Consider the following 19235-nt stretch of genomic DNA (forward strand, 5'->3'; position numbering starts at 1 on the left):
TTTTTCACAACTATTTGCATCGAATTTGAAAGAAAAAGGTATACGAGGGGATATCCCCTTGAGGGATTAAAATCCACTCCCCGGTTTGGAGGACCTATAAAAATGGCGTGTGTGATGGAGATTCTGCTGGAGTGCAATTTTTCACCTCCATACACCAAACACAGTATCGATGTCTGGATAGAGGAGCCGCTGGGGATGCTCTTATCTGCACTGTCCCTTGGATGTTACAATAGCAATCTGGCAAGCAGGCAAACTGCACTGAAGCTGTCACTTCCCTTTGAGCCCGGTCCACGTGTTGGGACAAAGTCACCAACCACGAGAATTATGTACAGGAATGCAAAAGTGTCAATGCGCACTGACATCCCTGCGAATATTACAAGTATATACACTTGTGCAAACTTGAAACTTGGAACCTTGACTTGAGAGAGATCATGCCACAAACACGCACGAATAAAAACCGCCTATACATGGCTTGGATCTCCTGAAGAGGTTGGAGCTGACAGTCAACTGTCCTAAAAGGCTCGTCAAAGCTAGCTAGTACAGCTTTTCTCTTGCAGCTATAGCGAGAGCCGTCGCCCCAGCACGCCGTCGTCCTCCAAGACATGGTCGAACTCGAACACGTCGTCATCCATGGGACCCAAGAACTCGTCCAGCTCCAGCCCCATCCCCTCCGGCCACAACTCACCGTCGTCATCCGCCGCCGCCGCCGTGTCCTCTGCGCCGCCATCCGCGGCCATCGCCGACAGCTCGTTGCCGTCGACGTCCTCGCACTTGACCACTCCCTCGCCGGCGGCCGCTCTGCCGGCTGCAGGGCCCGGCGACGTCGGCTTGTCGTCGTCGCCGGTAGGGGCGGACTTGTGGCGGGTGGTGCCGGCGAGCGCGTTGAGCTGGGTCGGCACGGGGTGGCAGTGCTCGGCCATGTAGGTGACGACGAGCATCCCGGGCTTGGCCGGGCTGCGCTCCACCATCTTCCTGGCCATGCACCCCTTCATGCTGCTGCACTTGTAGTATCCCCTGTATCCATCACAACCACCCAACGAACCATCGTATCGCCAAGTTAGTTGAGCCGAGCGCACAGGTCATTAGGTCAACTGCAAAGTATACATGCTTACAGCCGATTGTACTGCTAAGTACAGGGAATTGCCTTGTACTACACCGGAAGTACATGTCACGTGGAGCGTGACCAAAGCCATGATGTCCAATTGGAAACGCAAGGCATTGCATTCGATTGTTGTGGCCATAATCTCAAGATCTCAATGTGCAGCAGGTTATTTATATGCCATTATGTAATAAAAATATCAAATTTATGTGCTCATTTCCTTCAATTTTAGGTTTCCCAACGCTATGATTATGGTGATATGCAGGAGTAGCTAGTGAGTAGTGACGCGTGGAAAGGGGACGGCAGGGTCAAAGAAAGTGTTGGTAATAATTAGTTACCGTGGATAAGGCGAGCCCTTGATGGGCTTTTGGCCGTACTTGCGCCACGCCCACAGGTCGGAGGAGACGCCGCCGTCCGCCACCGGCACCTCGTACACCACCTTCTTCAGCTGGCTCTTCTTGCTGCTCCTCACACCATGGAAATCACAATAATCGATCACTTCGAAATAAGCTGAGAATTTTCTTGGAGCGATCAGGCTGCCAATGCGCTGGTACGTAAAACGGTTGCAAACTAGTAGTGTGTACTACCTTCTCTTAGGCCGCGGGGTGCGTATGCCCGGCTTCCGACCGGACGGCGACCGCGGCTGCGCACCGGACGTGGAGGCCGCCGCCGCCGCGGGGAAAGAGATCATCACCTCGTGTCTGCCTTTGCCGTCATCCTCCCCTCGCGCCCGCGCCACCGCTCGGGACGACGACGACGAAGACGACGACCCGGGCAGCAAGAACGGCTTATGATCCAAATCCAGGTACTCGAGGTCGTACAGCGCCGACGCCGACGCCCGCGCCATCTGATCCGGACCATCCGGTGCGCGCGCGGGCGGCGCCACCACCACCGGAGCCCCGCCCGCTCCCGGCGCCGCGGGGACGCCGACGCCGACGCGAGGAGGCTCCGATTGCGGGAAGCTGCAGCTCCGCACGACGGCCTGCAGGTCCCAGTCGTTGAAGTGCTCCATGGCGACGACGACGACGGCGCGCAGCAGCAGCGGGCCGCGCATGAACGCCGACGTCGGCAAGCTCTCGCGTTGTGGGGGGAGAGGCGAGAGTTTGACGAGGTGAGCTAGCAGCTAAAAGGACGCGTGCTGCTGCGAGCTCGCGCCGGAGGCGGGGGGTTGACTTTTGGCCGGGCCGCGCCATATATACACGCGTATCCCTGTACATAGACGCGTATTCCGAGAGGATTCTGAAGTGTCACTAGCTAGCTACTAGTACCACTGGCTTAGCTAGCGACTAGCGGGAGTAGAGTCAAACGCCACGCTACTAGTGGTGGGCACGGCGGGAGCAAGCGATTAGGAAAAAAGAGATATGCCGATAATTGGCGATAAACAAGTCGTAATTGGTGATAAACTAGTCGCCAAATGGGACAGCAGCTTGCTGGTGTTTGGAAAGGGATTCTTCTATCAGTTGTTGCTATGTACACTTGTCAAGAGGGACCCCATCGATCGTCGTCGCCTCGCCTCTTTTGCTTGCTAGGCTAGGGCGATAGGCTCCCGTATTGTTTTCTTTGACTTGTCCAAATGTCAAAAGGGAGAGAGAGAGAGAGAGGAGAACCAAAAGGGCTGGAATCTTCGAGCTCTCTCTCGCCTCTCGCGCCATAAAAGACGCGAGTGTGGGGGGAATTAAACTTTTACACTTGGCCCTTTTTTTTTAATACTACCGCCCCTATTATTGCCTGCACCTTGACTGCTAGAGCCATCAGGCGCCGGCTATTATTCCCTCCCGTGTCCATTGTCCTCCCCTTTTCATCTCACTGACTTTGTGCAAATGTCAAAGGGCAGAGAGAGCGAGATCCCCCCCGTGGTACGATCGAGCACGTATATATGTTGTCAGCACGAGATCTTGGCCATATGCATCATATCTCCAGATGCCTCGTAGTTTATGGCGTGGGGCCGCCGAGCCCCGGCCAACCGGCGCGCCGGTACGTGCCAAAGCGACGGTGGAGTGCGCCGCTTTTGGCCGCGAAAACGACCCGACAGGATCGCAGCGCCCGGCCGCGCGCGCGGCCCCTGCTGCTGACCTGCTTGCCGTTGCCGGGCGCCGGGCGCCGCGCGCGTGGTGGCTGCGGATCACGGATTCACGGGGGGGATTTCGATCGCTGCAGGAGCGATACGTGCGCGGGCGCGGCGCACGGGGAGTGCAATGCTAGCGATGTCTCGTGTACGTGGTGGTGCGGGCTTGGTGAGTGCGATTGATTTGGATAAGAGAGGGCGTGGGTGTTTAGGTTTCGGTGAGCGATGACACGGAGCGCGCGGTTTGACGTTATCTCCGCTACCGGCTGGTCGGCCGGTCGCCACTACGTGCTACAGTGGTTATGTTTGTGGTTTGGGGTGCTTTTTTTTTCTCGTTGATGGCCAACACGTGAATGTGTTTAAGTACTTTCACTGCCATCATCCTTTACTAATATAAAAAAAATACCCATGCATTGCTACGGAAGAATGTTATTTTAATTTTATTATTGTTATTATACGTTTTAGTTAAGATAAAATCTACTATGAGAACTTGTTTGGATATATATATTTTTTAGAAAATTATGAGCTACAATTAGGAGTCCAGTTGTCTCATGTTAGCATGTGAGTTTTTTAAAAATATTTCTTATATGATTCCTTCTGTATTTTCAAAAGCGAACGAACTTAAAAACCGACTCAAATACATATTTGTATTTCCAAAAGCGAACAAACTTAAAAACTGACTCATGCACGGACGATGTACCAAAGTACTGGTAAAAACATTTTCAATTTTATAACAGTATAAAGTAGAGATAAGGTTGGAGTGGTACGTCGTCCTGCCGTTCTGCTCGTGCTTGTTTGTTAGGATTTTGCAATGCGCAGCTAAAGCTAAAGATTGACCAGTACTATCTCCGTTTTTAATATATAACAACTATTGCATTTTTTTTAAAAAAATAAGACTAATTATCAAACATATCTAAAAAATCACGCATTAAAATAAGGAGGTTCACTACTCCGTAATAAGCAATATGGGTTATTTCGGATTGATGCCAAATGTGTCGGACCAATTCATTGGTAGTTTGGATAGTACTAGTGAATGTTTTGTATCAAAACCAAATTGTTGGCAATGCCTTTGAACAGTTTAGCATTATTCTAAAACTTTCTTCACTATATCATCAAATTTTGGCTTCACATTGGTAACAATCCAAATATATGTATCATAACTTTACCCTACCAAAAAAATTGGTAGAGTTAAAACTTACTAAATTTTGGCACCAAAGATTTAGCAAAGTAGAGAACCAAACATACCCTATAACATTAATACATGTTACTAATGAGTAAAAAGGGTCAACCTAGTCTCTGCCCCCCTTTAGCCAGAGGCACAGAGCATCAAAGGTGGCTAGTGTTTCAGGGTTGCTAATCCAGTCACCCTCCCCTGAGATTATAGAACAGAAATTCGTCTTAATAGGTTAGATCAGCATTGCATATTCTAACCTAATATCTATACTATTTTGAAAAAAGATAGTGGTGACAGTAAATCTTTCACCCCACCTATTCCCATTATATATTTTTCAAAGATTAAATTTCATAAAAACAAAGGTTTTGATATATAATTATCACAACAGGGAATCAAAATGAAAAATATGTAGGGGATAAGCTAAAGTTCATAGGCATGGAATGGAAGGATCGAGCGAAAATTCGGGAGGATGTAAGAAATTTCTCAACATAAATATTGGACTACTGAGATAGATGTCAAAGTTAGCGCATATAAAACGAGAAGACATTAGCGTATAATTAATTAAGTTTTAATTGTTACAAACTTTAAAAAATATTTTATATTTTAAATCAACTTCTATATAAAAAGATTTTGTAAAAGTGTACCGTTTAGCAGTTTGAAAAACATATATACTAACGGAAACCTAGGTAAAATCTGCATATTAAAAAAAGGGGGGCACAATCTATTAGATTTAAAGTACTATTCACAAGTATATTTCAGGTTTTTCACATAAACAAAACGAAATGCAATCTCACATGAATCAGGACAATTCCCACCCTGAAATATTTGCTTTATATCGCCACTCAAAGTGTGGGCTCTTGGGCCGACGGCTGTCAGCTGTCTCTTTGCAACGAAGCCGAAATATATACAGATACCTGAGCACCTAACGAGTAATCAATGACTAATGACTATCCTTGCAAGTTGGTCAGATCAATTAGATGCGGCCCTTGCAGGAGGGGAATAACGAACGGAGGAGCCATCCCTGTTGCCGGACGGCCTGAACCTCGTGGATTTTGGAGCGGAAGAAGCGCCCGATCGAGCTTGCCAAGGGTCCTCTCCTCCACTCCCTCCGCATGCCTTGCCCTGCTCGATCGGCCGTTGCTCGCGGCGACGAGTTCGCTTGTGAGATAGCAACTCGTATTCCTATTGCCCATCATCATCATCATCATCATGTACCCCTCCCTCTTTTCAGGGAATCCACACGTCATTACCGTCATCATCTGGACTTAAGAAAAAGTTTCAGAAAGGTAATGAGAGGGTGCAGCGAATTGAACGGATGAATCTCTCCTGCTGCAAAACTGTTTTGCCGGCCATGTGCTGCTAGCTGCCTACCCTCGAAGCGAAAAGGAATCGGTCGTGTACACGCCACACCTTTTATACTCTCTCTCTCTCTCTCTCTCTCTCTCTCTCCCTCTCTCTCTCTCTCTCTAAATCTCATTATCTCGGCTAAAACAACCAACTAGGACTAGCAGTTAATAAGCATAAGACCTCGTAGTGTTTATTGTTAGTTTAGAGAACAAGTGTGGGTCTTAGAATTTGATAATTCGAGAATATAGCCGATGCCTGCCTTTCGAGGAGAATATATAGCTGATGTGTGACAGTGTGAGCACGCACGAATGCACGATCATGCCAGAAAACAATAAAAGAGAAACCCACTTGTATTTGTACCAGTACTCTTTTCACTTCCGTAGACCGGGCAATAGATCAAACCTAAAAACTCCGTCTTTATTCGATGAGCACTACTGCGTAGTACAGTATATGCATGGATCAACAGGCCTGTGATGCTGCCATGAAAAAACGGCAGCTCTTATCAGTTGGTCGGGCTAGTGAACTTTCGCCGTTCTGCACTTGTGCCTGCTGCGTGCGTCCGTCTTCGGCTTGTCCTGGGCCAGTACACTGGGCCGTTTCTGGGCCTCCGTTTCGTCGAAACCTTGAAAACAACAGGTAGGCCAATATTTTGGAATAAATTCACCTACCGGTCCTCGACTTTAAATTCACTCCTAAACTATATAAAGGCATGTAATTTAAATTCCGTAGAAGTATAGATGTCCGGTTTCACTGATGTGACATCCTAGTCAGAAAAAATAAAAATAAAATATGTGAGACCCACGTGTAAGAGAAAATGACGTGAGCCCCACATCTATTATTTTTTTCGTTCTTTCTTTCTTCTCTCTTCTCTCCTTGCTTCTTATCTCAACCTGTGGTTGTCACAGCGGAGGAGGCCTCCGCCGCCGCCACGGAAGAGGAGGAGGACATCACGGCAGCCGGCTGTGCTGGCGGGAGGAGGGAAGAGGAGGCCAGCAAGCCGGTTGTCGCCAAGTCACAGCCGCACATGGACGGGAGCTCGATGCCGCCCCCTGCCGCCGCCGCGGAGGAGGAGGAGGAGGATACCACAATGGCCGGCTGTGCCGGCGGGAGGGGGAAAAGGAGGTCGGCGAGCCGGTTGTTGCCGAGTCGCAGCAGCACGCGGACAGGAGCTCGACGCCGGCCCCCCGCCGCCGACTACGCGTCCGACGACTTACCCTCCTCCTCTGCTCCTGCGGCGCGGGGGCCTCGGAGGACGCCATGGCGGAGGTGGCGGCATCGTGGTCGGGGGGAAGCATGGGTGCGGCAACTACGGCGGCGGGAGAGGGGGAAGAGGAGGCCGGCGAGCCAGTGGCCGCCGAGTTGCAGTCGCACACGAGCGGGAAGTCGGCGCCACACCCAGCCGACGACGACACGTCCGACGGCTCCGAGAACATGGTAGCATGGGCGGTCACGGGGCGCGCTTCTCCGCAGGCTGGAACTACGGCCGTCTCTCCTCCCTCTCCCGCCGTCGGCGCGGCTGGCCACCTCTTCCCCTCTCCCGCCAGTTGCACCGACCACCTCCCCCTCCCTTTCCCGCGTCGGCCACCCCTTCTCCCGCCGGCGTCAGGCTGCCTCCCCCTCTCTCCCAGGCTGGGGAAGAAAAGAGAAGAAGGATGACATGTGGACCCCACGCACTTGTTTTATTATTATTTTTTGCTGATTATGATGCCACGTCAGTGAAACCACACATATATACTGCTATAGGACCTTGAGTGCACGGTTTATGTGAGTTTAAGGGTACACATTTCTGATTCTGTGGTTAAGGGACCTTAAAAAATCTCGCTGTTAAGTTGAGGGACCTCCAGTGAACTTAATCCCAATATTTTCGTCGGCCTTGGCCCGTCGTAGTTTATTTTCGTAGACCTAGACTACCGCATGGGCCTGAAACGAGGAAATCCCGAACGTTTTCGGCCCCTCTCAGGTTTGAGCTCTGGAATGCGTGCAATGCGCCAATGCCCATGCTCATACAGGATACACGCCCAGCGTGGCTGCTTGCAAAATTTTTAGCCAAATTGCTTCTCCTGTCACGTGTTCTCGTGTTTTCACGTACTCCTCCTGCGTCCCCTTGCCCAAACATGGTGGTACTAATCTATATGCTTTGCTTTCGGGGCTCGCTAATATTAAACGTCGGGGAGAGATATTAGCGTATCGTCTTGAAACTGAGGCAGAACGAAGAAAGCGTCGAGATTAGGGATACCAGGCGTGTACGTACGGGGGAAACTGATGAGTTGCCCATACTAGAGTATATATACTACTATATCCTCTAGTCTATAATATTACATGTATATGCAAGTGTATATACTATCTATACATACGTATAAACTTTGTATATATACATGTATATAAAGTTTAGGTGCGTATGAATAAAGAACTTAAAAAAATACGTGTATATAAACTTTATATATGTGTATACAAACTTTATATACGTATATACAAAATTGATATACGTACGTAAAAAAGTCCAAAAAATACACGTATACAAACTTTATATATGTGTATACAAACTTTGTATACGTGTATACAAAATTGGTATGCGTAGGTATAAAACCCAAAAAATACACGCATACAAAGTTTGTATACATGCATATAAAGTTTGTATACGTATATACAAAATTTGTATATGTACATATTAAAAAACCGAAAAAACTAAAAAAGATATGGAAAGAAATAAAAACAGAAAAAAGAAACGTGCGTAACAAAAAAAACCGCACGGCAAAGATACAGAAAGAAAAAAAAAACAGAAAAAACAAAAAGAAAGAAAACCATCCGAAAAAAAAAAGAAAGAAAAATCGTTCGGAAAAAATAAAAACCGCGCCGCCCACGCCACCTCTCCGCGCGGGGGAGGTTGCGCGCGACTGGTTCCCCCGCGACTGGTCGCCGATTAGGGTTCTCGTGTACGTACGCCATATACCCGTCTCGCTTGCTGCGTTCAAACTCGAGCACAGCTGCTTTGCAGACCTACCTTGGAATTGTTTGAATCGGGAAACCAGGCCCACCTGTGAGTCTGTGACACGCACCACAGCCGCGGTGCATGGCTCCGGCGCTAGGGTTCAAGCAATTTTTGACCTTTTCGCGAGCAAAGCGCCACAAACATGGGCCGCAACGCTATCAGCCGCGTTGATTTGTTTAGTAGTCCTTGCTAATAAATAATCGCGCCCACTAAGAGCACTTACAATAGCAGGCTATAAGCCAGCTATAAATATATTTTAAAAAGATAAAAAAAGAGAAAAAAAAAAGCAGCGGGCTATAGACCTGTAACTAGCTGCAGCACGGATTTTAAGACGTAATATGTGTATGATAGGTGGAACCAGATATTAATAAGCAACTATTATATGAATTAGCTATTACATTAGCTATAGATGATTTAGAGTTAGTAGTGGGCTATACTATTAAACTATTAAACTTGCTCTAACCAGCAAAACACTTGTGTTTTAATTAAACGTCTAAATCAGCCAGGGACGCTGTGCGGGGTGGGGCCCGCTTGACAGGGAGAGGGTCCTGCGTCGTGGGCCCCACGTCCGGCGCCTGGGCAGAACCGGCGGGTGGCCTGCGGGGGGAGCGCCGTCCGCGCCGGGCCGCTTTCGGTCGCGTTCGACGCGTCACCGGCCGAGCCCGGCGCGGAGGAGGGCCGCCACGTGCCGGTGAAAGGCGATCGCCTACCCGAGGGGGGCGCTATTCAAAACCGAAGTGGCCTGTGTGGCCCTCGCTCATTTTGCGAGAGTTTCTTGCCGTCGAGTCCTTGTGCTTTTTGAAAATTTTCCTGGCGAGAAAGGTTTATCACGCCAGCTGTTTAAACTTTGAGGACAGAGATGATACTCCTCTTTTCCTGCATGAAATACTCCCTTTGTCCCATACTATGATAGATTTTAACATTTTACTTGTATTATTTGACCACTTATTTTATTTAAAAAAATTGTACAAATATAAAAAATAAAAAGTTGTGCTTAAAGTACATTGGATAATAAAGTAAGTCAAAAAAATAATAATTCCAATTTTTTTAAATAAGACGAATGGTCAAACAGTGCAAATAAAAAGTCAAAATCCCTTATATTAGGGGACTGAGGAAGTACTTCCTCTGTCCCAAAATGTTGCTACCTAGAATAGAATTTGACCCATCCTAGAACAACGAATCTGGACATGATGGGTCAAATCAAATCCTAGATAGCAACATTTTAGAACGGAAGAAGTATTTACTTAGCGTGCAGTCGTGCGCCACTTATCACGGTATCACTTCATGTTCATTTCTTCGGGGGGAACCGTGACTGTACGTGCGGGCAGTAAATCTGGCATGATAATTTTCGTGGTAGTACTGCACTAATTAGCTCTAGCTTTAGGATTACTAAAGGTACTTGCTTTTAAGGTGCATAGCTTTTATTCCCTCTATTTCACAATATAAGTCATTCTAGCATTTCTTATATTCATATTGATGCTAATGAATATATATATATATATATATATATATATTCATTGATATCAATATGAATGTGGGAAATGCTAGAATGACTTACATTGTGAAACGGAGGAAGTATAAGATAAACACAATTCAAGAGAAATGAAACATGTTCTCATCCGTTATAACATCTCTAAGAGCATCACCAACAGTCTATCTATTCCATTCCTAATCCTATTTTTTTGAGATTTTGGTTAAAAAAACTGGTCTAACAGATTCCCAAAAGAGCTCTGAACGTTTTGGAGTTCCCATCTCCAATTTTCTCGGGAGGTGTATTTGAGGGAGAGAGAACGACTCCCAATCCACTCCTTCCGCGCGTTTCTCCCCTCCTTCCACGTTTCTCCTCTCCTTCCCGTGTCGGGGCGATCTCCTTCTACGCACGAGAAAGGAAAAAAAACTAGAATTTCTATTGATAGTTTAACAGAAGGGCCCACTTTTAGTTTTTGGGGATTGAATTTAGGCTATCTTTTGGAGGAAGGGGTTTTTTCACCACCTATTTTTAGTTTAGGAAACCCAAAAATTAATTTTTGGGGATAGATTATTGGTGGACTGTTGGTGATGCTCTAACAACCTCTCTATTAGCCTCTCCAAACCAGTTTTTAGCCATTCGAGCGAAAAAAAACGATGTGGCTTGAATTGCCAGCCAATATGCCTCACCAAACGATGGGCCCACATGCTATTCCTCCTCCCCACGAATGTCCCCCTCATCTCTTGTGCTCCAGCGTCGGCCATCAACCGCTTCTCACTCTCCACAGTGCCGGCCGCTCGCCTCCCTCGACCGTTGCCTTTCCTTCTCGGCGTTGGCCATCAACCGCCTTCCTTTTTCCGGCGCCACAAGCTCCTCCGCGCCGTCGACCTCTTCCACTGTGCCATTGAGTTCTTCTAGATTGGTGGCGGCAGCCACGAAGGCGACTTCCTCCTGTGCGGCGGCCCTCCTTACTCTTGCTGCTACACTTCGCCCCTCCCTGCCACAGCCACCATCCGTCGAGGGAGGAGTGTCGCCGCCGGATCCGCTGTCTTGAGCTCCGGCTGCCGCCTTTGTCGCTATATCGACCAACATCCTCCTTGTCTCCGCTCTCTTGTCTCCTTTTATCTCCCCCACATCTCTAGCGGCGGCGGAACCTTGTCATCTCCTCCTCGCCGCCATCACCGCATCCTCCGCCGCCGCCAGGATTCGACTGTGGAGAAGACAAGATAGCGGAGAAAAAGGAATAACAAGAAGAGAAAGAGAAGAAGAGGATAAGAAGGGGTGAAAAATAAATAAGGAGGCTGACATGTGGGACCCACTGACAGATTGGAGAACTGTAATAGAGAGTCTGTTGGAGTGAAAGGCAAATTCGACTATCCAAATTTTTGGCAAGCTGGGCAAATGGATGTTTGGAGAGTCAAATTTAGATATGTTGTTGGAGATGCTCTTACATGGGAAATATGGAGTGAGTGTAATAGACGAGTCTTCAAGAATGAAGAACTTGGGTTCAGGAGTTCGTAAACAAGACAATTGATGAAATAAAATTGTTGAGCTTTGGACTTGGTGGAGCTAAAGACATAGTGAGAATGTAACTCTTTGTTGAATAGTATAAGGATAAGAGAATACTACGAATATTAGACACACTGTATTGAGGCTCAAGGGCCAATATATATAGGAGCATGGGGATAGAGATAAGAAAAAAGTTATAGATATGGAAAGAGTCAACACAAATCAATCTCATCTTAATATGACTCTAACTATTATATAATATAACACACATGTGTAGACAGATAGAAGCTAGAGACGAGCATCTGGAGATCAATGGCAAGGCTGCTCTAGCAAAGGTCGATGACGAGCGACGACCAAGCGAGCGTCCGCGAGCTCCATGATGTCGGCGGTGGTGGAGGCCCATGGGGCGCCGACCTGGGATGGGGTAGTTAGATAGAGGCAGCGGAGGAGTGGTCCTTGTCAACGGTAGACTGGTGGGGTGGTGAAAAGGTGGTGGAGAGGTGGTTGTCACCCCGGAGCGGTGCCAGCGGTAGAGGAGGTCGACGAAGGCGGAGGGGGTGCGATCGGGAGCGGCGTGGTAGTGGGACTCGGTGGCCGACGACAGTGAGGCTCTAGCACACAGTGAGGAGGCAAACATACGGAGGTGGGGAAGCCGTCGCGTGCTTTGGATGGGGCACGCCAAGACCGACGGCTAGCCGTCAGCAGGAAGAGCGCGGTAGACCGAGGATGGTGGCATGGAGGGAGTTGTTGCTGTGCTTGACTTGACGACACGAAGACTAGAATTCAACGATGAAGACTCCGACGAAGCAGGAGACATGCCGAGGAGATCAATATCGATCTCTGCGTCGAAGCATGACGACGAAGAAAAACACCCAGGGAGATCGATTTCTCCTAGGCTAACGACTTGGCGTCTTGGTGACAACTAGAATGAAATGGTGGCCGCCCCCGGGAGATCCTTACTCCCGGGTGTGAGTGTGACGACGCAAAAGCGTGAGAAGGTCGGCCCTAGTTCGTCCGCTCTAATATCATGTTGAATAGTATAGGGAGATAAGAATATAGTGAATATTGGACATATTTTTATTGGGGCTCATGAGCCAGTATATATAGGAGATACATAGAGTAGAGATAAGGAATAATTACAAATATGGAAGGAGTCCAACACAAATCAAGCATATCCTAATATAACTCTAACTATAATATATACTCTAGCACTTTTTCTATGATCTCATTCTCACAGATTTATCCTTAACATATACTCCTACCTACTAAACTTATCGAAGAAACATGGTTACAAGCTTTACTTGTACAAATTATTCATCGCAAATGAAAAACAAAACCCACATTTGCCTATAAGTAGTAAATAAAAAATCATTTCGACAATGACTTAGTAGAAAAACAATGATAATCGAATGGCCCTATCGACGTAACTCTCTATTTAAACCGGCTTAAGGACAGGGCAACAAATCCTGACTGAAAAGGATGAAAACGAAATCCGCACTAACCCCCTCCGCGGGTTTTAGACGGCGTCCACCTAACACAAACCCCCCCCCCCCCCCCCCCCCCCCCCCCCAAAAAAAGCAAAGGGAGCAGAGCTCGTACGAAAAAAGGTCCCCCTCCGCTTCAAAACGCGCCCCACTTTTCGAGTTTTTTTCCCCCATTCCTACCTGCACCCCTGCTTGCTGCGTGCTGCCTTGAACTCCACTCCAAAATTCAAACCGGAGGGCGTCTCCGCAACGGCACGCGAGTCCCAGGGTGGAAGCCGCAAAAACGGGTGGCCTTTACTCTACTCCACCACCACGCCTCCCCTTGTCGCCCCCCTCTCTCCCCCCTCCACTCTCTCTTCCTCCCTCTCCTCGGAAGGAGCCCCTGAATCCCCACCCCAGCCTCGCCGGCGACGATGAACGGGGGCGGTCGCCGGCGATACTCCTCGGAGCAGCTCATGTTCGACGTCCCCGCCAATGCCGGGGGCGGCGCCGGCAAGTGGGGCCAGGTACGGCGTGCGGGGTTCTTCGAGATCTACGCGTGGGGGTGCGGCCGTGCGGGATCACCGGGATGAGCTAATGGGTGTGTCTCGTTTGTGTTTGTGTGTGCGTGTGTGTGCAGCGCGGTGGGGTGCGGCGCGGGGATGGGGAGATCTTCGTGTCGGTGGAGCCGACGACGCCGGCGCGGCTGCGGGGAGGGGAGGCGGCGGCTGCGGCGGCGGGGGAGTCGCCGGGGCAGAGGCAGCAGCTCAGCCCCGGGCTGCTCGATCTCCACGCCTTCGACACCGAGCTTATCAGCGATGTAAGACCAGCTGCATTTCTAGTTAGTGCCCACCCTTCTGTTTCGATTGTCTCGCATGGTTGGGGGTTAAATCGCCGCGTTTCCAAATTGACGCCGACGTTGTGGATCTGATGCTCTGAATCCCAATGCGATGGCATGGCCGCTTGGGCAGTCAGAACTGTCGCTTTTTTAAGGGTGTTTTTTTTTCTTTTCAGTTAATCAGTGAGTTGGAATTTGGAAAGGAAATGGAGAAGTGCACTGCTTTGGTGCTTTTGGTCTTCTTTTAGGAATGCTAGGTTGGATGCGCAATTCTTTTGGGGATTGGAATGTCAAGATGTTAAACAAATAATACTTTGGTGGAATCGTGGACGGTTGTTGAGATGTGGCACCGCATCAATACTGACTATATGGTCCAGTTGTTGGTTTGTTTAAGTTTCGTTGTTGAGTTTACATGATGCAGTGTACTAGGTTTGTTGATTGATGGTGCATTTTAAACCTAAATGTTTGCACGAACCTTGTGTTGTTGCAGTGAGGATCAAGGATTATCTACTATCCAATCTTTTACCATACTGAAATCATTCTATTAACTGGAGCTCAAATTCATATGCAGTTTCAAGTGCCAGGGATTGGCATGTATGATGGTGCCCAAAAATTTGGCTATGGCAATGGAGGCTTTGATGATTCAGACCCAACCTTCGCTCCAAATAAACAGATGAGCAAATCCACTGTTTTTGCTGAAAGTAATTTCCTCAAGGCCTTCCCTGAGAAAGAGAAGGCAGCTCCTGTTGCGAAAATCAAAGTGGTGGTATGTTTCTTGGTTTTGTCCATAATCTTTGATAATTATTCCTTCATAGAAAAGCTGAGCTTAAGATAACCTGCAAACTTCTAATAGATTTGATGTGAAATGTGAATGCAGGTCCGCAAAAGACCACTTAATAAGAAGGAGATATCAAAGAAAGAAGAAGATATCATAGACATTGAACAACAGTCGAACTCCTTGACTGTTCATGAGACCAAACTCAAGGTTCATTCCAAGCTAGCTATTTACATTCATCTGCATTGTTATGACGAATGTTCTTTATATTCTTTGCTCCCTACTATCAGTCTATACTCATTTATCAATGTCTTGGGGTATTTTTGTGCAGGTTGACCTCACTGAATATGTTGAGAAACATGAATTTGTGTTTGATGCTGTCCTAGATGAAGACGTTTCGAATGATGAGGTGAGTGTAAAGTATAAACCACCTACGCTTAGTAATTCATATCATTAAGTTTTGTAGATCCATTCTCAACAGCCTTTACTCATTTAATTCACAGGTTTATCGAGAAACAGTGGAACCTGTTGTTCCTGCTATTTTTAATCGTACGAAAGCTACCTGTTTTGCTTATGGACAAACTGGTATATGTCTAATCTTCTGTAGACTCAGGGCAACATCTGAGCTGCAACCACCCTTAGCATGCAACCAGTGAGGGTGGGTTGCACCTATTTTGTTGCCTATAGTGCATGTGTGTGTACAGAATCCTTAACGCTATATTCAATCTCATTCTGTCCACTCAGGTAGTGGAAAGACCTACACCATGCGTCCACTGCCTCTCAAGGCCTCCCAAGACATTCTGAGATTGATGCATCATACATATCGCAATCAAGGCTATCAGTTATTCGTGAGCTTCTTTGAAATATATGGTGGGAAATTATTTGATCTTCTCAATGAAAGGAGGTAAGTAGCCCCCAATCAATTATGCTTATAGACAGTATATATTCAGGAAGCCTGTTACATCTTCTTGTTCGAAACATTTTTGACTTCATGCAGTAAACTTTGCATGAGGGAGGATGGGAAACAGAAAGTTTGCATTGTTGGTTTACAAGAGTATCGGGTGTCTGATGTTGAAACCATAAAGGAGTTGATTGAGAAAGGCAATGCCACCAGAAGTACCGGTACTACTGGTGCAAATGAAGAGTCATCAAGATCCCATGCCATTCTTCAGCTTGCTATTAAAAAGCGTGTTGATGGCAATGACTCAAAACCACCCAGATTGGCTGGCAAGTTGTCGTTTATTGACCTTGCTGGCAGTGAGCGTGGTGCTGATACAACGGACAACGACAAACAAACAAGGTTATCTCACAACTTTTCTCTTCTATCTTGTTATAGGAATGCCATGAATATTATGAAACTGCCTATTATGTTGAGGTCTGCTGTACTGAACTGCCTATTATGAAACTTGATGCAGAATTGAAGGAGCTGAGATCAATAAAAGTTTGCTTGCTTTAAAGGAATGCATCAGAGCACTAGATAATGACCAGACCCACATTCCATTTCGAGGAAGCAAATTAACTGAAGTTTTGCGGGATTCCTTCATTGGGGACTCACGCACTGTCATGATATCATGCATTTCTCCCAGCTCTGGTTCTTGTGAACATACTCTGAACACATTGAGATATGCTGATAGGTGATTATCTATATCCTCATTTCTTTCTGTTGCACTTTCTGCTTATGCCCACATATAATATAACCAGCTTCTCCTGGTCTTCAGGGTGAAGAGTCTGTCGAAAGGAAGCAACACCAAGAAAGATTTGTCTTTGGCTGCTGCACCTTTAAGGGAGTCAAGTCCTTCCCTATTGGCTTCAGCTGTGCCCTCTTTCTCATCAGCCGAGGTGATGAATGATATCACTGAAAGGAGCAACTTTGGTTGGACCAAGCAACAGTATGTCAAAGAGCACCAAGCACCAACATTTGTGGATAGAATGCAAAAGGTGAAAGAAGATACCGAATTTAGTCTGTCAAATGGTGGTTATTTCAAGGAACAAAGAACAAAGGGTAGTGTGCCAGTGGGCATAGCTGAAGTACCTGATACAGTGTACCAGCAGGGAAGGCAACCAACTAGGAAGGCTCGTGATTTAACTTCAGACAATAATATGAGAAATTCCATTGCTTATCCAATTATTAGAAGGGTTGTACCAGATGAAGATGAGCATCTGAACGAACTCCTCCAGGTATGGTGGTGTTTATTCTGCAACATTTTGTTTCTTTTCAATTTTGTGAGGATTGTGCAGCATTTTTTTGATACGAGATTATCTGAATTACATATTGAATCTGAATAATTGCTTCAGGAAGAGGAAGATTTGGTGTCTGCTCATCGGAAGCAGGTGGAAGAGACCCTAGACATGATCAAAGAGGTTAGATCCCTGAAATGGTAAATTGTCAAGTGGTTTCTATTATCGTTTTTTTCCATAACAACTGAGATTACTGTCTTGAACTCTTGATTAGGAGATGAATTTATTAGTTGAAGCGGATCAACCTGGCAACCAACTAGACGACTACATCACAAGACTAAGCGGTATACTCTCTCAGAAAGCTGCCGGAATTGTCGACTTACAGGCACGTCTTGCGCAGTTCCAGAGGCGCTTAAACGAGAATAATGTGCTGCTATATGCCCAATGCCCTTGATCAAAGGAAGTACCTATTTGTGATGAGAATAACGTGCAGTATATCTGTATACCAGAGCCCTTGATCAGAGGAGTTGCCTATTTGTCTTCACTACGAGGCTAATCAGAAAAGTTGGCTGTGCCACTGTTTGCTGGTATGCTCCGTAGAGATGCGGCCTTGCCTGGCCAATACAGCTGCAGTTCAGAACCCATAGACGCAAGACAAACGCAGAACTAGATGGCTAGTTTACTGCACTTTGGGATCGGCCGACTTCGTAAGCTATTTGTACCCGAGTTGCGCCAGTTGTGTCCTTCTGTTACATCCTTGTGTATATCGTGCAAATCGTGTCGTCACAGGATTGTCCTGTTATTTGTTGCTCAACAAATACACTTTTTTTTGTCTGATGTATGATGAATTCAGAGTTTTGTGATAATCCATTTTGCACCCAAACGAAGCTGATTCTGTGGTTGACATAGCTTTGTATCAAAACTTGTGGCCATCTGTACGCCCTCCGCTCTGTAGGCCACGTGACGTATTATGCTATGTGCTCTGGCGTAACTCAATATAATCAAACGAAAATATTAGCATTCGATATGCGGAATTATTTCCATGTAGTTGTATTTTCAATTTGTTGTGTAATAAATATATGATTGGAAATATAATTATTAGAGAATACGGAGTATTTATAGGTGACCAAATATTCTAAAAAAAGAATGGAGTTAGTGTTAGCTCATGGAGTAGCTAAACTGCAGGCTTGGTTAAGTGATCATACAGTGGGCCGAATTCACAACTAACGATCCGAGATGGATGGGCCTTGGGCTATGCTGGGCCTTGGACTACCAATGTGATATCAGTTGGACCTGATTCAAATTGATCGGGGTTACGTGCTTATCTCTAGCTGAGTGATTTGCTGGTAACGTTGATCTGCCTAATATCAACGGAAAGTGTAAAATCGCTGTATATCCTGTAAAACTCACTTAATCTTTTTTATACCCCTAAAATTTATCTGATCCTTTATATACACCTAAAATTTTAAATTGATCCATTCCATACCCTTGCCGTTACATTTTCCTTCATTTCATTGTTAGGTTTGGTGGCAAATGTCTTTAATGCACTTGATGATTTAGGTTTGAATATAATCTTGAAAAACAATTGAAAATTTTGATTGAGTGCACAACATGTGCATTTTATGTAACTAATGAGACTAAATAATTAGTGCGGAAAATTTTGACATTAATTTTAAAAATAAAACAAATGTAAGAAAATAAATTTTTTATTTGAAATTTAATAGGATGAAATATTTTTTTATCAAGAGCGTTCTTAAAAAAATATCGTGAGCATTGGTAGTCATATCTTTGTATGAATGCTCCTCATTTTTATGAATTTTTAAAAATAAAATAAAACATATTTTTTATTTTATTACCTAAAAATAAATTGTCATAAATAATGTATCGTGCAACAAAATGATAATTATTAATAGTCTTATGCGATAAACTTTTATATTTTCAATAATGTAATTTATAAAAATTTCTATGTTCATCCAAAGGGTAAAATGGTCAATTTTATAGAAATTAGATGGTCGACTGACGGGAGGGATATGGAAGGGACCAAAATAAAATTTTAGGAGTATACAAAGAAAGCAAGTAAAATTCAGAGGCATAAAAAGGATTAGCTAAAATTTTAGAGATATATAAGTGATTTTCTCCAACCGGAGTTGAAATGGGATTGCACTATATGCACTTCCTACTTCCAAGACATGTAGTCATGCACGCCTGCACGGATAGTCTGGTAGATATATGTACTGTATTTGTTTAGATTTGACTACATTAGCAAGTTTTTTTTTGGAGATAATAGAATTGAATTTGATAATAAATCATTTCTTCTCTTTCACGAGACC

At 45.9% G+C, this 19235-nt stretch overlaps 2 protein-coding genes across 2 annotated transcripts; one reads left to right on the top strand and one right to left on the bottom strand.

The window, feature by feature from the left end:
* Positions 1-238: 238 nt before the first annotated feature.
* Positions 239-2263, bottom strand: LOC4326683 (WRKY transcription factor 22). The gene is made up of 3 exons (XM_015785114.3): positions 1687-2263; positions 1438-1560; positions 239-1014 (listed from the first exon to the last, which is right to left on the bottom strand). The coding sequence occupies exons 1-3, from the start codon at positions 2151-2153 to the stop codon at positions 558-560; spliced, it is 1047 nt and encodes a 348-aa protein (XP_015640600.1). The 5' UTR covers positions 2154-2263; the 3' UTR covers positions 239-557.
* Positions 2264-13483: 11220 nt separating this feature from the next.
* Positions 13484-17788, top strand: LOC4326684 (kinesin-like protein KIN-13B). The gene is made up of 12 exons (NM_001398288.1): positions 13484-13641; positions 13755-13934; positions 14524-14718; positions 14830-14937; positions 15059-15136; positions 15231-15312; positions 15472-15631; positions 15725-16027; positions 16143-16361; positions 16446-16905; positions 17023-17088; positions 17180-17788. Exons 1-12 carry the CDS (start codon positions 13549-13551, stop codon positions 17357-17359), a joined length of 2124 nt encoding a protein of 707 aa, NP_001385217.1. The 5' UTR covers positions 13484-13548; the 3' UTR covers positions 17360-17788.
* The last annotated feature ends 1447 nt before the right edge of the window (positions 17789-19235 follow it).

This window comes from Oryza sativa, chromosome 1 (genome assembly GCF_034140825.1).
Source record: "Oryza sativa Japonica Group chromosome 1, ASM3414082v1".
In the NCBI taxonomy this organism is placed as follows: domain Eukaryota; kingdom Viridiplantae; phylum Streptophyta; class Magnoliopsida; order Poales; family Poaceae; genus Oryza; species Oryza sativa.

Excerpts from the sequence above, each read along its gene's own strand:
- LOC4326683 (XM_015785114.3), bottom strand. The coding sequence starts at position 2,153 with ATGCGCGGCCCGCTGCTGCTGCGCGCCGTCGTCGTCGTCGCCATGGAG. Across the intron at positions 1,561-1,686 it reads ACCCCGCGGCCTAAGAGAAG|CAAGAAGAGCCAGCTGAAGA; the intron begins GTAGTACACACT and ends TGTGAGGAGCAG. Across the intron at positions 1,015-1,437 it reads AAGGGCTCGCCTTATCCACG|GGGATACTACAAGTGCAGCA; the intron begins GTAACTAATTAT and ends TGATGGATACAG.
- LOC4326684 (NM_001398288.1), top strand. The coding sequence starts at position 13,549 with ATGAACGGGGGCGGTCGCCGGCGATACTCCTCGGAGCAGCTCATGTTC. Across the intron at positions 13,935-14,523 it reads ACACCGAGCTTATCAGCGAT|TTTCAAGTGCCAGGGATTGG; the intron begins GTAAGACCAGCT and ends ATTCATATGCAG. Across the intron at positions 16,028-16,142 it reads GACAACGACAAACAAACAAG|AATTGAAGGAGCTGAGATCA; the intron begins GTTATCTCACAA and ends AACTTGATGCAG.